General features: G+C 38.8%; 1 protein-coding gene across 4 annotated transcripts in view; it reads right to left on the reverse strand.

Moving 5' to 3' along the window:
- The window catches only part of ASAP1 (ArfGAP with SH3 domain, ankyrin repeat and PH domain 1), a 401,437-nt gene that overhangs the window by 119,680 nt on the left and 258,851 nt on the right, over nucleotides 1-22,906 (reverse strand). For all 4 annotated transcript variants that reach the window (XM_077167668.1, XM_077167667.1, XM_077167671.1 and 1 more), the window contains 2 exons: nucleotides 3,240-3,314; nucleotides 2,688-2,737 (listed from right to left, as the gene is read on the reverse strand). In XM_077167668.1, coding sequence (XP_077023783.1) covers nucleotides 2,688-2,737; nucleotides 3,240-3,314 — 125 coding nt within the window. The remainder of the gene's footprint in view (nucleotides 1-2,687; nucleotides 2,738-3,239; nucleotides 3,315-22,906) is intronic.

The raw sequence follows: 22,906 nt of genomic DNA on the forward strand, positions 1-22,906 counted from the left end.
CAACCACTGTAAGCAAAAATTTTGGTAGTAATCGTACTGGATGAACAGGGATGGTAAAGTGATGGGGCAGTTGTGTAAGGCAGCTAAGTAATCATCAACCACAACAGGAAGTCAATATAGGAAGTCATAGATGAACCAAGAAATAACAGCAAAAGGATATTTATTGAGGAGCATGGAGCAAGACAACCAATTTAAATGAAGAGTTCGAAAGGGCAGAGGGGCTAGAAAAATAGGCAAGGGTGGGCAGAGGACTATAGTATTTTCCTTAGAAGCATATTTATTGACTATTTAATGTTTATCTCCCCCTTCAACATTAGCAAAGAACCCTGCATCATTAGGTGCACCAAAACACACATTATGAAAAATAACTTTCTGAAACTATTTTTGGTGGAAGTTGCTAGTTGGAGAATTTGAGAAGGTTCTTTAAAGTAGGGTGACTCAGTTGGGAAGTGTGTCCTTTTATCCCTCTTCACTTCTTTCTGCTGCCTGGAACATGGGTTTGATGGATGATTCTGCAGCAGCCTCATGCAATCATGAGATGATCTTGCAGATGGAAGCCACTTGCAAAGAATGGTGAGAGCTCATATTTCTTTTACGTGAGGGAAGGAAAAATAACCCCTTAATTTGTTGAAACTATTGTTATTTTTGGGATTTCCATTAGATGCAAGTTAAGTTCTAATTGATATAAGTACTATTTGATGTTTTATCTATGTAGATGTATTATGTTGACCAAACAAAAATTACGAAGAAAAAAAAAAGCAATAGAAATGATTTATTGAATGCCTACCCTATGTTAGACACTGACAATTGCTTAAATGCATTACTTGATTTCGTCCTTAGAAAAACCTTGAGAAGTAGGAATTTTTATATCAAAGAAACAAATGTTTGTCTTTTTCTTCCTGCACCACTCTATTCAGTAAGAAAGAAGTCTATCCTACGAAAATAATTTGTTGACAGGGAGCTATTTAAAAACAAACACACACACAAACTTTCTGGGGAGGTCTGAAAATCAGAACCCACTCGACTTACTATTGTTGTTATATATTTCCAGTCTAGATAATTCATTTATTCCTTCACTAAATATTCACAATTTGCAAAGAAGCTAAACACTGTGAGATTAACAATAAAAATAATAATGTAGTCACTGCCCTCACTGAGATCAGGTTCTGAACAATGATACAGAGCGAACGGCCAGACAAGTCTATGTATGCTGTAAGAAGCGCTATGAAGGACATGTGATTTATCATCCCCCAGTGATTCATATACAGTGTTATTCATAATAGGGACTTCAACGTACTTCAAGGTCTTCAACCAATGCATATTTTTAACATAAAAACAGTTATATAACCTAATATTGACAGTTATTATCATTATTAATATGACAAAGCACATACATCTTGTTTTGTTATTTATATGTTCTACAAAGGAGATACGTTCAATAACAAAGTCTAGAGCAGAGTTTTTTCATCCTCCTTTGTGGAATGCTACCCTCCCCTCAGTTTGAAAGTACTTAGTTTTATTTCATTAGTAAGTGGGTGGCACAGTCACCTCTGGGCAGGGACCATTACTATAGCTCCTGAGAGCAAGCAATTATGACCCACTTTTCACATGGAAAGGCTTGATGGTCCACAGCATTCATTTACATCAGCTGACCATTTAAGAACCTTTTTGCTCTCAGCTGTGCTAACTGTCAATGCACAAAAGTATTCCCAAGGTAGGGAGTCCCCCCAAAATGCATTTATTACATAAGCAACTGTGAAAATAGTTTGGGGAAAAAAGTTAATCTTGGATTTGTTTTTCTTTTGCTTCTGTTTTCTTTCTGTTATTACTGTTGCCTACAGGAATATTTTTATTTTCCTAGGTTTATGGTCGCAAGTTTACAGCCAAGATTTTTATTACAAGTTACAAATGCACAGCTTCTCTCCCCCTTCCCCTGCCCCACCACTTGGCCTGGGGCTACAATGCCTCACAGTAATAATAATAATAAAGGAACATGGCAAGACAGGCAACCAACCAGGAACCAGGCCAAGGGCTTCACACGCTCTACCTCCTTAATCCCTCACAAAGACCTGGCAGTCAGGCAGCTGAACTCCAGTGTTCTTGCTATGCTGCTCAGATCTGGAGTCAGAGGGACACGGACTGAATGCCAGCCCAGCGCTTTCTAGCTTTAATCCTCAGCAAGCACACCTCAGCCTCAATAGGTCGTTTCCTGATCTATAAAACGGTGAAATCTGCACCCTGATAGGACTGTTGTGAGCAGGTAATGCATGTAAAATACTTAGCATAGGTCCTGGCATGCAGAAGGATGTCATAAACATTAGCTACTGTTTTTATTATTTCCTAGATGCCATACACATAGTCCACAGGTATATGCTAGCTATAATGAAAAAAAAAGTTGCAACAATTATACTACAATTTGGCAATTAATATCATAAGCCGTGGATGTCAAAATAATTGCCAAGGAAAGTCTATCTCACTCCAGACAAGCAGCTCAGAGGATGTAACCACTTTTAATTAGGTTGGCATATTCAAACATGTAGCCTTTGCTACTGAACAGTTTTTTGATGGGAAGTTATTAATTAAGGGCTCTGTCTTTCTTCAAAGTTACTTTTTCTTAGCAAATTCCTGACAACACAAAAATAGAAAGCGAAGTGAAACACACACACACACACACACAAAACACTTACAACTTTGTCTCATAATCTTTCCAAGCTTTGTCGAATGGCTTCTTGAGATCCTTAGAAAAGAAAAAATGAATAGAAACACGATGTTTACTTTTAATTAGAAGAATTCCGAAATAACACCTTAATCAAAATGGTTTTCTTTATACAAGGCACTTGAAACTTTCCACAGAACAGTTTTGTGCAAATGGCACCTTTATTACACAGAGCACTGGGAGAGAGAGACAGGCAGGTGAACGGCCTGATCATGTTGATGAAGCAGGACCCCGAGCTTCTGAGAAGTCAGGGCCACAGCGCCCAGAGGTCACTAAGGCTAGACTCAGACTCTCTGTCCCCACCACCTAGGTGCTCACCAGTCTTCCTAAAAATGTCTAATCTTATTCCTCTATCAAGAACATTATGTGAAGTAGACATCCTTTCCAAAGATCGTTTTCCAAGACATTCTTTATGCTAAAAACGTTCAGAGATTTTCACATACAAGTACTACTATGATCTTAACAGGGGGAAAAAAAATCAGTCTTTCAAGTTATTGTGAAAATCAAATTTCTGAACACTTACTCCTTTTACTCCCTTTAAGTCTCCTTTTAACAAGGAATCCAAGGTGAAGATCACATTGTGGCTCAGGCCCTGGAGCTGAAAAGCAAAGCAAAGATGGGAGACGGTTAAGAAAGCAAGCACGTCTAGAACAGTAAAACCAGACACTGCTGACTGTGCATTTGCCACTCTCAGGCTCTGGTTAAGGGCTTTACAAGCACCATTTCTTTAGCCACCCCACGGGTTAGGTAGTATCATGATCTCCACTTTTCAGTTGAAGAAACTGAGATGAAGGCTGAGCCACTCGTGCAGAACCACACCACTCAGGGAACAAAAGCTATGATCTGAGTTCCAGCTTCAGAGCTTATGCTCTTTTTTAAACATGATGATATAGTTTACATGTATATGCATACAAATCATTCCTTAAATCATTTTAGAACTTTCGTTTCCGCCCCTTCTGAAACTGTAGACCTTAGTGTGACCCTTCCTCAAATGCCTTTGCCAGAGTAACGAAGGGATGATACAACTGGCTTTTATCATTTCCCTTTTACATTTCTCTTATAGATTTATCACTATCTAAAATTACCCATTATATGTTTATTCTATTTCCTCCACTGGAACATAACATCAGTGAGGACAGGGACCTCACTGTTCTGTTCACAATTATATCCTCAGTACCCAGGTTTCCTTAAAAGGACGCAAAAGTTAAGAAGGACAACCTACATCTGCAGAGTAGGATTTTTCACAGCTCTGAGGCAACAGATCTCCTTGATTTTATGATGGTACAAAAGAAGAGTCTGCAGAGAAGTGATGGAACTGCCATCCAGCTGGAGGGAAGAGTGGCAGGGAAACAAGTGAGGGATGATCAAATGTGAGTGCCGGAGAGAACGGAAGCAGTAGGAAGCCTAAGAAGAGTTTACAGTGTAGTTGTCTTCAAGGAGATCCCCATTTACGTGAGTAAACCAGGTGAAGTAGTGTGGAATCAATACTGCAGGGACCTGTGAGCAGAACTGGATTACAGACGGAGAGGCTTAAGAAATAATTTTATTTTTATGTCATGAATCCACTCATCAATCCATCCATCTGACCAGCCATCCTTCCAGCAACTATTTACGGAGCACCTACTCTGTGCCATGCACTATATCGGGGGCTGGGCAGGCAGAGACGAATAGAACGTCATGCCTGCCTTTGCATGGCTCACATTCTGGAGAGAGAAGCAGTTGTATGCAATCAGTTCTACAGCATTATGATATTCCATATAGTATTAGAATCTGAGAGGAGACAGTGGTATGGAGAACCAACTCACACATGTAAGGGCACGCATCCATAAAATGAAGATATAATATACCCTATCAGGAGTAGCTGTCATGAAGTTGGAACAGGTTAATGAACAGGAAAAGTGCTCGAATTATTCCCTGACACCAAGTATGTGCTACATAAATCTTTATTTCTAAAACACTATAGAAAATTAAATATGAATAAGATAATGTGGGAGCAGAGAGAGGGAAAGGGAACAGGCAGACTCTTCCTTTTGTTCTTTATATTCTAATATTTCTCCGTACATATATGTATTTCTGTATCTACACATACACACACAGAGGCAGGTATGTGATATGTGTATCAGGGAATTTTGTTCACAACTTTTATTCACAACTCCCTCCCACCTCCCTGTGGTTCTCGTCCTGGACTTTCTGCAGTTCACAGGTCATCCTACCTCTTTACCCTCCCCCAAACACCAGATAACAAGTAAAGTTTTCCAGTATACATCACCAGAGTGCTTGGATCAGAAACAACCGATTCTTTCCTTCTTAATCCAAAGACAAAGAATCGCTAGGAAGACAACTTGGTCGAAAGAAGACCACAGTTTGAGAGTCTACATTTTGAGGGCCTATGGCATCAGGAAAGTGTGTGTGTGTGTGGGGGGGGGGGAATTCAAGATATTATAAGGTTTTTTGCACTTCAAAGGACCAGAATAGATAAACTGATATATAGTGTATCTGTGGTAATAAAATCTCAGGGAATGGATAAGTGGCCAGGGAAGAAAAAGCCTAAAAAAGACTTTGGGAGGCAAGGAAGTGTGCAGGTGATGATGGTGATGATGGTGATGATGGTGATGATGATGATAATGATGGTGATGATGATGATGATGATGATGATGATGATGATGATGATGATGATAATAATAATAATAATAAAGATAGAAAAACTAGTAGTTAAGGGGGTGGGGTGGGGTAGGGTTGATAGAACTCATCCCTGCCCTAGAAAGATAATGGGAATTTTTGCTCTGACTCTTCAACAGTTTCATTACTGGGGTACAAGCCCCTGTAGGTCTTAGGAGGTTTGTGTAGATTCTGGGTAAGTGAGGAAGGGCCTCACTGATCAGGCCAGTATCTATCTACCTTTCCTCTATTCACAGACATCCCTGCATCATTTTTCTTTGGAGCACTTAACCATCCCTAGCCATTTTGTGTATATATGGTTCCTTATTTGTTTGCTGTTTATATCTCTTCAATTTGAACTTGAGCTTCTTGAGAGTGACATCTCTATGTTCACAGCTTTATTCCCAGAGCGTAGAATACTGCTTGGCACAGAGTAGGTATGCAAGGTTCTTTTCTACAAGACTGCTTAGACTGATGAAAAGTTAGGTGCCCAAAATGAGACTATTTAAATAAATTATGGAATCTCTAAACAATAGTTACAAAAACAGAAAGCACTCTATGCCTAACTTTGGAAATATCTCCAAGATACATGTTATGTGATAAAAGAAGGTGTGAAAGAGTATTTATGGAATGTAAGGATTTTTATAAAAAGAGGGGGGAAAAGTCCCTTAAATTATTTCTGAAAGTATACACAGCAAACTGCTAATATTGGTTTCCTTCAGGTAGGGAAACTGGGTGGCAAGAGACGACAGGGTGAGAGAGACTATTTACTGTACTCCTTTTTGCATTTTTTTTTGGTAGCATGTAATATATTATTTATTCAATAAAAGAATGCATTTAGAAGCAAAAAAAAAATGAGAAGACAGTGACTATAAATCCATTTTAAACTTCTAGTCCTTAAATTCGGATTTTCATCAATGTTTCAAATCCTTTGCATAATGAAGCAGGAAAACTAAAAAGTAAACTAATGCTACTGTCACCTTGATCTAAAGGTTATGTTACGAAATTATACCAATAGAGTTATGAAACTCTGTGGTCAGTGCTGAACGTAAAGCCCCTCAAAAGCCATGTACTGACCACACAGCCAACACAAGTCCTAACCTTTCAGTGTCATTACTGCAGTGGTGGGTGGGTACAGAATGCAATTGCATTGATGGAGAACCCCAAGAATTAATTTCTTTGTGGTTAGCTACACACATACTCTTGGGGGCTGATAAGAAACCAAGAAGGTAAAACCTTGCATAACATGAATTCAGAATTTTCCCAGTGATTAGCCTATGAAAAAGACAGAGGGGGAAAAATAATCTAAAAACTTACCTAGGAAAAAGTAGGTTAACTAAACAAACCAAAAAAAGGAAACTGTTTTAAGTGAAAACCAAATAGTAACTACCCGAGTGTCATTATAAAGATACTAAGAGAGGTCAAGAAGAAAACAGACACATCTCAAAAGAAACTTGTAGGAAATATTCGCTGAGAGGCAAAACAAAATTCTTTCCTTGGACATCTCAGTAAAGCAAAAACCCATGTTCTCAGATATTTAGCATATTGTTCTGTGACAGCGATAGGTAACATGACTTAGTAGCTGTAGGATTCTGTGATCTTCTTGCCCCCAGCCCTGATCCCATACCCTACTTCTAGTTCTCTGAGGAATCCCCTTATGGCCAGAGGAAGAGTTTCTGCAAACTAAGGAATCTTCCTGGGCAATTACAATGTGATCAATGCAACATAGTAATAACAGGGGTGAATAAAATTCCTGTATAATCTTTAATGCATTTTTTAAAAAAAACCTTTAAAATCTATCATATAATTATTTCCCATTCATTTTACTAAAATTCTATCGTTCATTCTATTTCCACTTACTCAACTTCCAATCTATTTCCTTTCTCTTTAACAATAAAGATGAATTAACATCAGTTCTTTACATGATTCATGCCTACAAGTTGGAGAGCATGTCTTAAAAAGAGTACATTTTAAAAAATTTTATTAAGCAATCAACACATTAGACACCATTTCAAGAATGGTGTTTAGGTATGGTAAGAATATTTGTTTTCCAAACAGATTCCTGGTTAAGTATCTTCCCTTACAAAAGAGATACACCATCAAGGCAACCAAAAATTTGGAATAAAGTAGGCAGAGGAATGCTGAAGTTTATCCATTCTTCATGCAAAATTGATTCATATAAAGAAATAAAGTGTCATTAATATTGGATTTGATATAAAAAAAGCTAACCCTTTATATCTTAACAATTTCTTAGACACTGCCAGGCATTATATGACTAGCTCCCATAAAGCCAGCCACTGGAGATATTATTAACAGTTTTTCCTCAGTGTATATGAACATACATACATATGCTCTACCCTGATTTTTCTCACCCCTTTATATTTTTACCACAAAATGAAATTATCTTGTCTACAATTTTTTTTTACAATTTATCATCTGTCTTTCCTCACTGTAAGGTATCATTCTTAAGGGGAAGGACATCGTAGTTTCTGTTCACTAACTGACCAGAACCCAAAATTGGGGAGTCAAGAAGCAGTAAGAGGCCATGCCCTACTAAATTTCTGGCATGCCTAAACGGAAAGGTTCTGCTGCTCTGCCAGAGCTATCTTTGGAGGGCAGTGAGTCAGCAGGGACTCTGCTTCTCCGTGAGAGAACACCATAGCTCTGCAAATGGTTCACCCAAGACCCCTACATGTGCATAAGACTATATTAATTAATGAGGACATAATTTGCTCACTTTGTCATCTTGCACTAATTCTGACATTCCCTCTCCACTGCCCAATACCTTCTCTTCCCCTTTCCTTCTAGAGACAGAACAGTTTCTCTGAAAGTACGGCTAATGCAAATCTGCTGTCTTGTTGAACACAGTGGAATAGCCAATTAAAATAATGAGCCAGCTCCCTGTAGTTAAAATAAAAGATTCCTTGGGATAAATCAGGTATTCTGTCCAGTATATTAACTCCTTCATGCCCTATAGAGTTATTTACCATCTTGAAGCAAACATTTAAAACAGATGCCTTGTCATTAGGCCATTTTCCAGGGTATTATGACTCAGGTAAGGAGTTCTGACCTGGAGCCAAGAAGCCTAGAGGCATGTGGTCAAGTAAATTGGGCAAATTGTTAAACCTTGCTTAACTTAGGTTTTTTTTTTTCTCCATTTCAAAATGGATGTACTGGTATCTTCCTCAACTGCACCAATTCCAGTGTGAATGGATCAAGGAGAACTGACACTGACGAAGCTCCCACTTTGTGCCAGGAAGTGCCGGCGAGAACTCTGCCACTGAGCCACCATTGCACCACCCTCACTGAGGCACCTTTGCACCACCCTGAGCTGCTTTTACATATTGCCCCACCTGGTGCTCTTGATAACCCCACAAGTATTATTAAGTAACTTGCTCAAAACACACACAAATAGTAAAGTGGAGAGGTCAAACCACAAACAAGATCCAACTCCAAAGTCAATGAACTGCTCACAGTACTTTCTTCTTACAGATATCAGAATGTTTAAAAAACTACAATATACACTAAACATGCAATGAACAATTTTATCAGCCATTACTCACCTGTTAAACTGAGCTTTCTTTTATTTAGTTGCATATATATTAAGGGGAAATAGACAATCTGCTCAGAGGCTTAAGGCACCTATATACCCAAGTATATTTTGGTAGGGACTGGCCACCACTGGCTGGGAGCAGCAACCTCCTGCCTCGCCCCTGCTGTGCACACCATCTTCCAGCCACTGCAGTCTGGGAAGGGCACACCTGAGGGAGGAGGAGCCTCAGGAGCACCACCAGCTGGTGAAAACTGTAAGTGCAGATCCACTACTGTTGTCAGGAAGGGGGAGTCTGAGGGAAAGAGGGGCCTCAGGATTTCCAGCTGCTGGTGACAAGGGGTAAGTGCAGGAAGGCTAACTCCCTATCTACCTAGGTCTTCATTTTCTTCCTAATATTCTTTTCTCTTTTCCCCTTCTTTTTTAAAATATATGAGTAGTATTACTGTTATTTTATATATATTTTCCATATTTACATTTAAATGTGTTTCTTCATATATATATATTTATTATTCTGTTTTATTTTATTCATTCATTTTTATTATTACTTAAAAAAATTTTTTTCTAGATGGTAATTAATATTTTAAAATGTCACCTTATGTGTGAGACTAAAGCAAAAAATGTTTGTTACAAAATTTATATTTTGACTACAGCATTTCCTAATATAACTTATGTAGTTTGACTGAACGTCATAAGTACTTGGAATCTCAGGTAGGACATGAGATTTTGTTGGTTTGTCCAGAGTGATGCCTCGATGAATCCCAGAGTGATTTGATCAGTGAGTGGAAAAGTATTTGCAAGCCCCCTTCGGGGAATGGTGAGAGCGGGGAGAAATTCAACTTCCCCAAGTTGAATTCCTGATATTCTCACAAGCTGTGTAGACGACGAAAGCTACAGCCTGAGCCCCCAGTCTTGGGGTTTGTTCATATGAAACTTAATCCCACAAAGGATAGGTCAAGTCTACTTAAAATTTAGGCCTAAGAGTCACCCCAAGAGAGCCTTTTTTGTTGCTCAGATGTGGCCTCTCCCTCCAGCCAACATGACGAGCAATCTCACCACCCCACCCCTCTCTGCGTGGGACATGACTCCCAGGGGTGTGGACCTTCCTGGCAACGTGGGACAGAGATCCTGGAATGAGCTGAGACTCAGCATCAAGGGACTGAGAAAAACCCTAGAATGAGCTGAGAATTAATGTCAAGGGATTGAGAGAACCTTCTTGACCAAAAGGGGGAAGAGTAAAGTGAGACTAAGCATCAATGGCTGAGAGATTCCAAACAGAGTGGAGAGGTTATCCTAGAGGTTATTCTTACGCATTAAGTAGATATCACCTTGTTGTGCAAGATGTAGTGGTGAGGCTGGAGGGAACTGCCTGAAAATGTAGAGCTGTGTTCCAGTAGCCATGTTTCTTGATGATGATTGAACAATGATATAGCTTTCATAATGTGACTCTGTGAATGTGAAAACCTTGTGCCTGATGCTCCTTTTATCTACCATATCAACAAAAGAGTAGAACATATGGAATAAAAATAAATAATAGGGGGAACAAATGTTAAAATAAATTTAGTTTGAAATGCTAGTGGTAAATGAAAGCGAGGAGTAAAGGGTATGGTATGTATAACTTTTTTTTCTCTATTATCGTTTTATTTCTTTTTCTGTTGTCTTTTTATTTCTTTTTGTAAACTGATACAAATGTTCTAAGAAATGATGAATATGCAACTATGTGATGATATTAAGAATTACTGATTATATATGTAGAATGGAATGATATCTTATTGTTTTGATTGTTAATTTTTTTTAATTAATAAAAAAAAGAAAAAAATTTTTTCTTAAATTATCTCTCCTGTTGGTAAACAGCAATCTGAGTTCATTCCCAATACATCTTGGAGCGTTTCCTTCTTATGCTGTGGCCCATTACCATTGAGGTGTGTTTGTTGCTATTCTTTCATATTCTTATTACCTTATTTTATTATTATAATTATTTTTCCTTTATTTTGGGCACGTGGGGTAGGAATCGAGCCAGGTCTCCCATGTGTTGGGTGGCCATTCTACCAATGGACTACCTGTGCATAGCTGAATTGTATTCCCAACAAGAGATCTGGACCTTGGTTTGGTGGGGAATAACTGACACAGCAAACGCAAAAGGAAACCTTCAATACAAAGCCAAGCAAATACAAAACTTTAGACGAGTGAAGGAACCTAACTTGCAAAATAACATTAAGATAATCAAATGTCCTGAATACAACAGAAAATCACACAGCATGTGAGGATCTAAGCTAAATGACCAAATCAAAACTCCACAGGGGACACAGAGTATGGAAAACTACTAAAGGGTATTTAAAAAGAAATAAGGGATATCAGAAAGATACTAGAAGAGCATAAAGAAGAATTTGAAAGATTAAACAGAAAAACGGCAGATCTTATGAAAGCTACAATAGGCCAAATTAGAAATATACAAGTAATACATGACGGCAGATTCAAAGAAGGAAGAATAAGTGAGCTAGAAGACAGAACAATTTAACTAGAGTGCACAAAAAAAAAAAAAAAATGGGAAGATGAAAATAATGGAACTGTATCTTGGGGAAATGATAGATACAAAGAGGCGCACAAATCTAAGAATCATAGGTATCCCAGAAGGAGAAAAGAAGAGTGAAGGGCTAGGAAAGCTAGTTGAAGATATAAATGGGGAATATTTCCCAACCCTTATGAAAGACGTAAACATGTCAATGAAAGAGGCCCAACAAACTCCAAATAGAATAAATCCGAATAGGCCTACTCCAAGACACATACTAATCAAACTGCAAATGTTAACAAGAAACAGAAAGTTCTGAAAGCAGCACAAGAAAAGTGATCTATAGCATACAAGGGAAAACAAGTAAGACTGACTTAGGACAACTCAACAGGCACCATGGAAGTAAGAAGGCAGTGGTATGATATATTTACAATCCTAAACAATAAAAGTTTCCAGCCAAGAATTCTTTTTCCAGCCAAGTTATTCTTCAAAATTGAGGGTGAGATTAAAACCTTCAAACACAAAGACTGAGAGAGCTATTCAACAAGAATAGCCTATAAGAAATACTAAAGGGAGGCCTAGCAGTTGTGGGTAACAAAAAAAACAGACAAGAGAGGGAAATCTGGAGGAGGGCACAGAATTGAAGAATACCAATAACAGTAATTTAAAGGACAAAAACAGAGAGAATGAAAAGAATATACAGATCTGACAAAAACTACAGGATGAGATGATAGATTCAAAAACTGCTTTTACAGTAATTACTTTGAATGTTAATGAACTAAATTTGCAAATGAAAAGAATTAGACTGACAGAATGGATAAAAAAAAAATCATTTCTTTTAATATGATTACAAGAGACAAATCTTAGACCCAAGGACCAATTAAATCGAAAGTAAAAGGATGGAAAAAAAAAGATTTTCTATGCAAGCAATAACCTAAAGAAAGGAGCAGGTATATTAACATTAGATAAAACAGACTTTAAATGTAAAGATGTCATAAGAGACAAAGAAGGATATTACACTGAGGGACAATTCACCAAGAGGATGTAACAATCATAAATGCTTACGCTCCCAATTGAGGAGCTCCAAAGTACATGAGGCAAACGCTGGCAAAACTGAAGGGAGCTATACATGTTTCAATGGTAATAGTGAGAGACTTCAATATATCACTCTCCACTATAGACAGAATGACCAGACATAGGATCAACAAAGAGAGAACTTAAACAATATAATAAACGAATTAGACCTAATAGACACATATAGATCATTATACCCCAAAACATCAGGATATGCATTCTTCTCTAGTGCTCATGGAACATTCTCCAGGATAGATCACATGCTGTGCCACAGTCTGAATATAAATTTAGTACGACTGAAATTATCCAAAGCACTTTCTCTGACCACAACAAAATAAAGCTGGAAATTAAGTCACCAAAGAACCAGACCTTTCACAATTATCTGGAAATTAAACATATACTCATAAATAATCAGTAGGCAAGAAAGAAATTGCTAGAGAAATTGGTAAGTATCCGGAAACTAATGATAATAAGAATACAATACGTTAAAATTTATGGGATGGGCAACCAAATCAATAGGCTAAGCCATCAATCTCGGAGTTTGCCCCATGAAACTTATTCCTGCAAAGGATAGGCTAAGCCTATTTATAATTAGGTACAAGAGTCATCCCCAGAGAACCTCTTCTGTTGCTCAGATGTAGCCTCTCTCTCTAAACCGACACAGCAGGTAAAACTCTCTGCCCTCCCCCCGCTATGTAGGACATGATTCTGAGTGGTATAAATCTTCCTGGCAATATGGGAAAGAAATCCCAGAATAAGCTGGGACCCAGCATAAAAGGATTGCGAAAACCTTCTTGACATAAAAGGGGGAAGAGAGAAATGAGAAAAAATAAACTGTCAGTGGCTGAGAGATTTCAAATAGAGTCAAGAGGTTATCCTGGAGGTTATTCTTACGCATTATATAGATATCCCCTTTTTAGTTTATGGTGTATTAGAGTGGCTAGAGAGAAGTACCTGATACTGCAGAGCTGTGTTCTAGTAGTCTTGTTTCTTGAAGATGATTGTATAATGATATAGCTTTTATATTTTGACTGCGTGATTGTGAAAACCTTGTGTCTGATGCTCCTTCATCTAGGATATGGACAGATAAGTAAAAAATGTGGTCAATGTGGGTATGATTATTTAGGAAAAAAAAAATGTGGTCAAAAAATAAACAATAGGGGGAACAAAAGTTAAAATAAATTGGGCAGATGGAAATACTAGTGGTCAATGAGAGGGAGGGGTAAGGGGTATGGTATGTGTGAGTTTTTTATTTTTTATTTCTTTTCCTGGAGTGATGCAAATGTTAGAAAAAATGATCATGGTGATGAATACAAAACTATGTGATGATATTGTGAGCCACTGATTGTATACCATGTACGGAATGTTTGCATGTTAAGAATGTTTGTATGTTTGTTAACTTCCATCAATAAAAATATATTAAAAAAACCTTATGACGTGTAGCAAAGGCAGTGCTGTGAGGGAAATTTATTGTATTAAATGCCTATATTAGAAAACAAGAACAAGCAAAACCTGAGGACTTAACTGCTCACCCGGACAATTTAGGCAATGAACAGCATACTAAGCCCAAAGCAAATTACAGAAGAGAAATAATAAAGATTAAAGCAAGAGTACAGGGGCATACAGTGGTAGAATATTCACCTTCCACACAGGAGATCTGGGTTTGATTCCCGGATCATGTACCATCCCCCACCACCACCCCCAAAAAAGCAGATGTAAACAAACTGGAGAACAATGAAACACTAGAAAGAATCAACAAAATCAAAAGTTGGCTCTTTGAGAAAAATCAATAAAATTAATGGACCTCTAGCTAGACTAACAAAGGAAAAAAGAGAGAGAAGCAAATAAACTCAGAAATGAGAAGGTGGTCGTTACCACAGATTCTGAAGAAATTTTAAAAGTCGTAGAATATTGTGAACAATTATATGCCAACAAACAAGACAACATAGAAGAAATGGATAATGTGATGGTAACTTGGGCAAGTGATTATGCCTAGCTGTCTGGTCAGGCAAGCAATGGCCTGACCCTTGCTGCAAGGACATTTCATGGCTGGTTGATAACCCAGAAGGCTGATGTACTAAATCATCAGTCAACTGATTGCATCTGTGGCTAATTACATCTGTGATCAAGGAAGACACGTATCCCACAAGGAGATAATGCAATCAGTTGAAGTCTTTTAAGGGAAAAGAGAGAGTCTCTTTCACTGCTTTTTCATTCAGCAAGCCTCTCCTGTGAAGTTCATCAAGACCCTTCACTGGAGCTGCCAGCTTCACAGCTTGCCCCATGGATTTTGGATTCTTCCATTCACACGGTTGCATGAGACGCTTTTATAACTCTCCTACTTACAGATCTCTCCTGTTGGTTCTGTTTCTCTAGAGAACCCTGAAAAATAGAAACAAATTCCTAGAAACACATGAACTACCTATATTGACTTGAGAAGAAACAGAAGATCTCAACAAACCAGTTACACATTAAGAAATTCAAGCAGTCATCAAAAAATCTTCCCACAAAGAAAAGCCAGGCCTTGATGGCTTTACAGGGGAATTTTACCAAACATTCTAAAAAGAGTTAACATCAGTCATGCTCAAACTGTTCCAAAAATTGAGGAAAAAGAAAGCTACATAACTCATTTGATGAAGCTAGCATCATTCTAATACCAAAATCTGATAAGATGCCACAAGAAAGGAAAATTACAGACCAATTTCCCTAATGAACACAGATGCAAAAATTCTTAATAAAACACTAGCATATCAAATTCAATGACACATTAAAATAATTATACATTATGACTGTATTAGTTAGTAAGCTGCCAGAATGCAATACACCAGACTTGGAGTGGCAATGGCATTCTGACTTTCTTGTGTTGAGAAGGGGTGCCCACTAACGGCTAGGGGGAGGAAATTAATTGACAATCTTGAAGAGGCTGGTCCCTGTGAGTTTCAGGATTTATCTGACTTAGGAACCCTCTGGGAATTACATGTTCCAGGAAGACAAAACTAGTGCATGGGGTCTCAGTTCAAGCCCTAGGTGTTCTGAAGAGTCAATGGGAGTTGTTGGTTGGGATTTAGCAAACCATGGCAATTGGCATTATCTGACTGAAGCTTGCATAGGAGTAGCCTCCAGAATAGCCTCTTGACTCTATTTGATCTCTTAGCCACTGATGTCTTATTTCATTATACATCTTTTTCCCCATTTGGTCCAGAAGGCTTTGTCAATTCCATGGTGCCAGGGTCAGACTCATCTTGGGGAGTCACACCCCACATTGTCAGGGGGACTTTCACCCCTGGATGTCATGACACACATAAGGGGAAGGGTAATGATTTTCCTTGCAGAGTCGGGTTTAGATAAGACTGGCCATATCTGAACAACAAAAGAAGTTAGGCCTCATTTTAAGTAGTCTTAGCTTTTCCACTACAACAATAAGTTTCATAAGACCAAGCCTCAAAATCAAGGGCTTGGCGTATTTTCTTAGGAGTCCCCAGTGGTTGAGAGGGTACCCGGGATTTCCCAGATGGGAAAGTTAAATAGTTAAACTACTAAAAAATACACACACACACAGACACAGACACACACACACACACACACACACACACACATATGGAAAGTTCAAAAGATAAATTATTTAAAAAAAAAAATATATATATATATATATATCCTCCCCCTTTGGATGCTCAAGGGACTCTACTATAGTCAGCTCATCATGGTCTGGGATGTATACAGGTATTACATTAAACTTGAGAATTACAAGGCCTTATTTCCATTCTGGAGTCTACCTCCTATTAAACAAACAGAAAAAGAAGCCCTGAGGTAACTGTCATTTCTGCAAATTGTTTACCCTTTTAAAGACTCTAGTCATCAAATCAAGACCCAACTAGAATGGGTGGAGTCACATCTCCATCTATTCAAAAGACCACAGCTGCAATTGGGCACACCACATCTCCATGGAGATAATCTAATCAGAAGTTTCCAACCTACAGTGTTGAATCAGGATTAAAACATGGCTTTTCTGGGGCACATAATATTTTCAAACTGGCACATAAGCCTTTATCTGATATGTGATTTTCAAATATTTTCTCCCATTGTTTTGGCTGCCTCTTAATCTTTTTTTTTTGTTTTTATTCTGTCAAAGTCAATTTTATTTCCACATATAATTACAAGTCGGGTTATTTAACTTCATATATGAATAATTGACTCCATTGTATTTTTTTTTTATTAATTAACGGAAAAAAAGAAATTAACCCAACATTTAGAAATCATACCATTCTACACATGCAATCAGTAATTCTTAACATCATCACACAGATGCATGTTCATCGTTTCTTAGTACATTTGCATCGGTTCAGAAGAACTAGTAACTTAACAGAAAAAGATATAGAATGTTAATATAGAGAAAAAAAATAAAAGTAATAATAATAGTAAAAAAAAAAAAGTGTCTTGGAGAACGCCTATTTGGGTCTAATCTCTTTGGGGTGCGTTGCACTTCTTGGATCTGTAATTTTAGGTCTTTCATAAGAGTTGGGAAATTTTCAGTGATAATTTCTTCCATTAGTTTTTCTCCTCCTTTTCCCTTCTCTTCTCCTTCTGGGACACCCACAACACATATATTTGTGCGGTTCATATTGTCTTTGAGTTCCCTGATACCCTGTTCAAATTTTTCCATTCTTTTCCCGATAGTTTCTGTTTCTTTTTGGAATTCAGACGTTCCATCCTCCAAATCACTAATTCTATCTTCTGTCTCTTTAAATCTATCATTGTAGGTATCCATTGTTTTTTCCATCTTTTCTACTTTATCCTTCACTTCCATAAGTTCTGTGATTTGTTTTTTCAGTTTTTCTATTTCTTCTTTTTGTTCAGCCCATGTCTTCTTCATGTCCTCCCTCAATTTATCGATTTCGTTTTTGAAGAGGTTTTCCATTTCTGTTCGTATAGTCAGCATTAGTTGTCTCAGCTCCTGTATCTCGTTTGAACTATTGGTTTGTTCCTTTGACTGGGCCATATTTTCAATTTTCTGAGCGTGATCCGTTACCTTCTGCTGGCGTCTGGGCATTTAGTCAGATTTCCCTGGGTGTTCGGACCCAACAGGTTGAAAGATTTTTCTGTGAAATCTCTGGGTTCTGTTTTTCTTATCCTGCCCAGTAGGTGGCGCTCGTGGCACACGCTTGTCTGCAGGTCCCACCAGTAAAAGGTGGTGTGGGTCCTTTAACTTTGGAAAACTCTCGCCGTGGGGGAGGTTCGCCAGCCGAAGCGGCTTGGAAGAGTGCCAGCCAGCCCGGGGGTCCGAACGCGGGGAGGGTCGCCGGCTGCCGCAGCCTGGGAGAGCACCCGTCCGAATTTCCTAGTCGGCCCGGGGCGCCAAGTGTGGCATGAGGGCGCCAGCCGCCGCGGCCCGGGAGAGTGCACCGTGTCCAGCCGGACCGGGGAGTCACATGTTTGGAAGGGACCCCTCCGGTCACCGTTTTCCGCGGCCTGGGGATTTCCGATCCAATTCTCTCAGTTGGTCCGGGGGGGTGCGCGTGGTGGGGGCGCCAGCCGCCGCGGCTTGAGGGGACCGCCTGCCCAATTCTGCCAGCTGGCCCGGGAAGGAGGAGGGGAGGGACTCCGGTCACTTGCCGCCCCGCCCGGGGAAGCCTGCGCCCCTCGGCGATCTCACCGGAGTGGGTTCTCACAGCCAGTCAGCCGTTCCAGGATGGAGTATGCTGTCTTTTTGATCTCTGTCGTGGCTTCGGGAGCTGTTCTGTATTGTTTCTACTCCCCTAGTAGCTGTTCTGGAGGAGGAAAGGTGAGGATGGCAAGGCTGTCGAGGACGGTGGCGGAGGAGCCGGTGAAGGCGGAAGAGGGCACAGTGGTGGTTGGAGAGCCGCTGGAGTACGAGGAGCCCTCTTAATCTTTTTGATAAAGTCCTTCGAGGCACAGAAGCTCTTGATCTTAAGGAGTTTCCTTTTGTCTGTTTTTTCTTTCACTTCTGTGCTTTAGGTGTAAAATTTAAGAAGCTATCTCCTATTACTAGGTTTTGAAGATGCTTCCTCTGCATTTTCTTCTAGAAGTTTTATGGTACTGGCTCTTACATTTAGGTCTTCAATCCATTTTGAATTAATTTTTGTTTAGGGTATAAGGTAAGGGTCCTCTTTCATTCTTTTGGCTGTTGATTCCAATTCTCCCATGTCCATTTATTGAAAAGACTATTCTGTCCTAGTTCAGGATTGGGGGCCTTGTCAAAAATCAATTGTCCAGAAATTTGGTGGTCTATCTCTGTACTCAGTTCAAGTCCATTGGTCAATCCTCCCATATTTTTGCAATACCATGCTGTTTTGACCACTGTGACTTCTTAAAGTCAGAAAGTGATAGTACTCCCACTTCACTCTTTTTTTTTTTTAGGGTATCTCTGGCTATTCAGGGTCTCTTTCCCTTCCAAATAAATTTGATAACCACATTTTCCAAGTCTTCGAAGTACGTTATTGGAATTTTGATTGGTATTGCCTTGAATCTGTAGATCAGTTTGGGTAGAACTTATATCTTAAAAACATTCAACCTTTCTATCCATGAGCACAGAATGTCCTTCTTTCTACTTACGTTATTTTTTATTTCTTTTAGCAATTTTTTTGTAATTTTCCGTGTACAAGTCGTTGACACCACTAGTTAGGTTTGTTCCTAGATACCTGATTATTTTGGTCATATTTTGATTGGAATTTTTTCCTTGTCTCCTCAGACAGATTATTGCTTGTGTATGGAAACATTACTGATTTTTGTACATTAATCTTGAATACTGCCATTTTGCTGAATTTGTTTATTTAGGCTTGTAGCTTTGTCTTAGATTTCTCAGGGTTTTCTAAGCATAGAATCATGCCATATGTAGATAATGAAAGTTGTCCAGTATAAAACTTGGGGCATAATCTCTTGAAAAAGTTGAAGTATCTCAAGAAAGTGAATATCTTACACTGACCAGCGCAAGGGACTGACCATGGCTACCAGATTCTCAGGTATAGGCAGCTTCCCCCATTTCCTAACTGATTCTCAGGCAGTGGTAAAGGAAGGGAAAATCAAAGTATTTGTATTTGTACTGTAATCAATACAAGCATCTAAATAGTATATAAACACGGCCATATGCAGAGTTTTAAAATGATGTTTTTTATTATTATTTGTAAAAGGAAACATGGAAACAATGCAAGTGTTCAAAATAGGGGATTAGGTAAATGAACTATGGTGCAAACATATGACAGGCATACTATATAGTTAAAAACCAAGTTGTGGACAGTGCCTTTGGAGACTGCAAAACTCCTTCATGGACAGCTGCTGGTGATGGCAGAGAGGCCTCAGGCTCCCTACCTGCCTTTAAGGAGGGCAGTACTGCTTTAGTAGGTTGAATTCTTCTAATTGAACAAAGGTTTTTTTGGTTGCAAACAGTTTGGAAAACAATTTGTGTAGGTTTGAAACTGTGATGTACCCCAGAAAAGCCATGCTCTTAATCCAATCTTGTGGGCACAGAATCACCGTGGTGGGGACTTTTGATTAGATTATTTCCATGAACATGTGGCCCCATCCATTAAAGGTGAGTCTTAGTTTACTGAAGTCGTTAAAAGAGCTCACGGGGAGAGACAGTATGCTGAACTGACACAGCAGTAAAATGAAACAGACACAGATATTTGGAGACGCTTAGAGAGCCAACATAGAAAGCCACTGGAATCAGAAGCTGAAAAGTAACACAACCCAGGAGTAAAGGACCAGGAGATGACAGCCATGTGCCTACCCACCTGCCAGAGAAACCCTGGAAGTGATTAGTCTTCCTTGAGTGGAGGTATCCTCTTGCTGATGCCTTAATTTGGAGCTTTTTATGGCCTCAGAACTGTAAATTTGCAACTTAATAAATTCCTTTGTAAAAGCAATGCATTTCTGCTAAATTGTATTCTGGCAGCATTACCAAACCAAAACGCTATTTTTATAGAACATTTTATGAAAGAGGAAAATTTTCAGAGTATTTAAATAAATAGAAAACTGAGTTATCAGTTTTCATATTGTATGAACCCAATGCTGTTTAAAATAATTATGACTTAAATATACTTAAAGAAAAAAGATGTATATTTAAAAAGAAAAAACATTAGGAAGATATATAATAGCCCTTGGAATAAAACCTGGGTCTCCGGCATGGCAGACGAAAACTCTGCCTGCTAGGCCCACCATGGCCCTCCCCAATACTGATTTTTATTTTAGTGCATTTTTTTCTGAATTTTCCAGGTTTTCAACGATGAACTGGTTATTATTAGGAAAGTTATTAAAAAGAAATATGACACAGAAACAGAAGAGGGCAGTATAAACAACCAGCAATCTATTTCTCATTCAACTTGTTCCTCACTTATTGCACAAGATACAAAACTGATGGAATGTATAAGAGTAAAAATAATTAGGTAGTTAAGTATGGAGGGAAAAAAATCACAACTTGTCTATTAACACTAAGAAATCCTGGATCTGTCCAAAATCCGTAGACTAGTGGCTTTCAAAGTGTAACCCCTGGACCAGTAGTGTCAGCATTACCCTGAAATTTGCTACAAATGCAAGTTTTGGAGCCCAAAGAGCTCAACAGATGAACTGGGTGTACAGCCAAGTTTGATAACTACCACCTTAGAATGAGGGCTGCTCAAAGTAGGAGAAAAATCAAAATTTCTTTAAAAGGGAAGACCTATACCCAGAGAGTAGAAATCACTTGCCTAGGGCATAAGTACTATGAAGAAGGAATGGAAGTGAGTGACTGTGTTGGACAAACTACTCCAGATAACCTAGGAAAGTCCAAGAAAAAGCACAAAACCAATTATACCAATTTGATAATGGCATCAGGAACTGACAAGACTGAATTTAAGTGAAAAAGTACAGTTTTACACAGAAAAATGAGTATGTGTAGGAGTATCAGGCAATATAAGAATTCCTTAAAATAATGAAATTATATTTTTTCCGATTCAATTTTAGTAAATGATGAGTTAGATTTAACATTGTAAAAATGTTAAAATGTAAAACAAACTGAATTAAGTTTAGCTTTCACATAAAATGGCATGGAATGGGAAGAATGAAACTTACTAAACAAAAGTCTACAAAACCAGCTCAGACCAGTCTTATGGACAGGGGAAGGAGGGCCTCTGACATAAGCCTAGGATTGGCACCAGATCCTTACGTGGGTAAAAACAAGTTTAACAAGTAACAACCAGGGTCACTGGGATGTAAAACATAATCAAAAGCGGGAACTTTAGGTGGGAAGTTTGAATTAATTAGACTATTCAGATAGCCTGTCACCTCTAGAGTATCCAATCAGTAGAGAAAAAGGGGAGTGACCTGCATGTTAAGTTTAGGGTATAAAATTTGTGGCATTCTGTTGCTTTGTGCCAGCCATCATATTTTGGTTGTCCGTCCGTTCTTGCAAGATCGTGAATATATTCTTTTCTCCTCCAAAATCGGGTAAGCATTTATTCTTTTTCAGATATGGCTTTCTTTCCGACAACTTTGGGGATTCATCTGGGATCTGAGGCTTCGGAGAGGGACCCCCAGGGTGGATAAGGGAAAGGCATGCTTTGCAGAGTGGTCTTGGATTCCACCATTGGGGACCCATCTCCGGCAGCCAGAAGGACCTGAGACCAGATGCTTAGATCTGCTTACTGTGAATGAGAAAAGGGGAAGGAAAAATCTGCCTCACAGTAGAAAATGCTTATAAGAAAATAGGGGCCTAGATTGTAAGCTCTTGTGCAATTAAAAAAAAAAAAAATCTGCCTCACAGTGACCAGGCAACTCCATGCACAGACCAAAGTAAGAAAAAAGGACTATTAAGTATTGCCTTGGTGGTTGGGAAATTCTAATGAGTCTGAGGTTGAGTGTGTGTGTATGAGATGTGTGGCATACCGCGCAAAGTGAGTATGGAGTCCCAATCCACAGTTCCCTTCTCTCTCAAGTGAAGAGCGGGAGACGGATGAAGCAAAATGCTGCTGAGAGAAAGAAATTCAGACAAGACCCAGAATGGGTAACAGAGGCAGTTGGCTGGCCAGGGAAAAAAGGAAGAGGGTACCTATAGAGTCCCCTGGAACATTCTCCTGGATAGTCCATTAGGGAGAATGATAAAACATTGGACCAACAGTCATTGGATGAAGAGAAAGGACAAAAAGAAAATGATTAAATATTGTTGTCACACTTGGACAAAATAAAGCATTTTGCCACCCAACGTATTTTGGTGAAAATATGGGGCATATGAGGATTGGCTCTGTGCTGACCTTGAGTTTATGTTAATGAAAAGAAGTACTTCTCCAAAGAGGACTCTGATTATTCTATGTGTTAGCTAAAGGGAAGGGGGACCACTCTTTATCTTGTGACAGTTAAAACCTCAGAACCAGAGACTAAAACTTTAGAAATTAAAGCCTGGGATCCTTTA

The sequence above is a fragment of the Tamandua tetradactyla genome, chromosome 6, assembly GCF_023851605.1.
Source record: "Tamandua tetradactyla isolate mTamTet1 chromosome 6, mTamTet1.pri, whole genome shotgun sequence".
Taxonomy (NCBI): domain Eukaryota; kingdom Metazoa; phylum Chordata; class Mammalia; order Pilosa; family Myrmecophagidae; genus Tamandua; species Tamandua tetradactyla.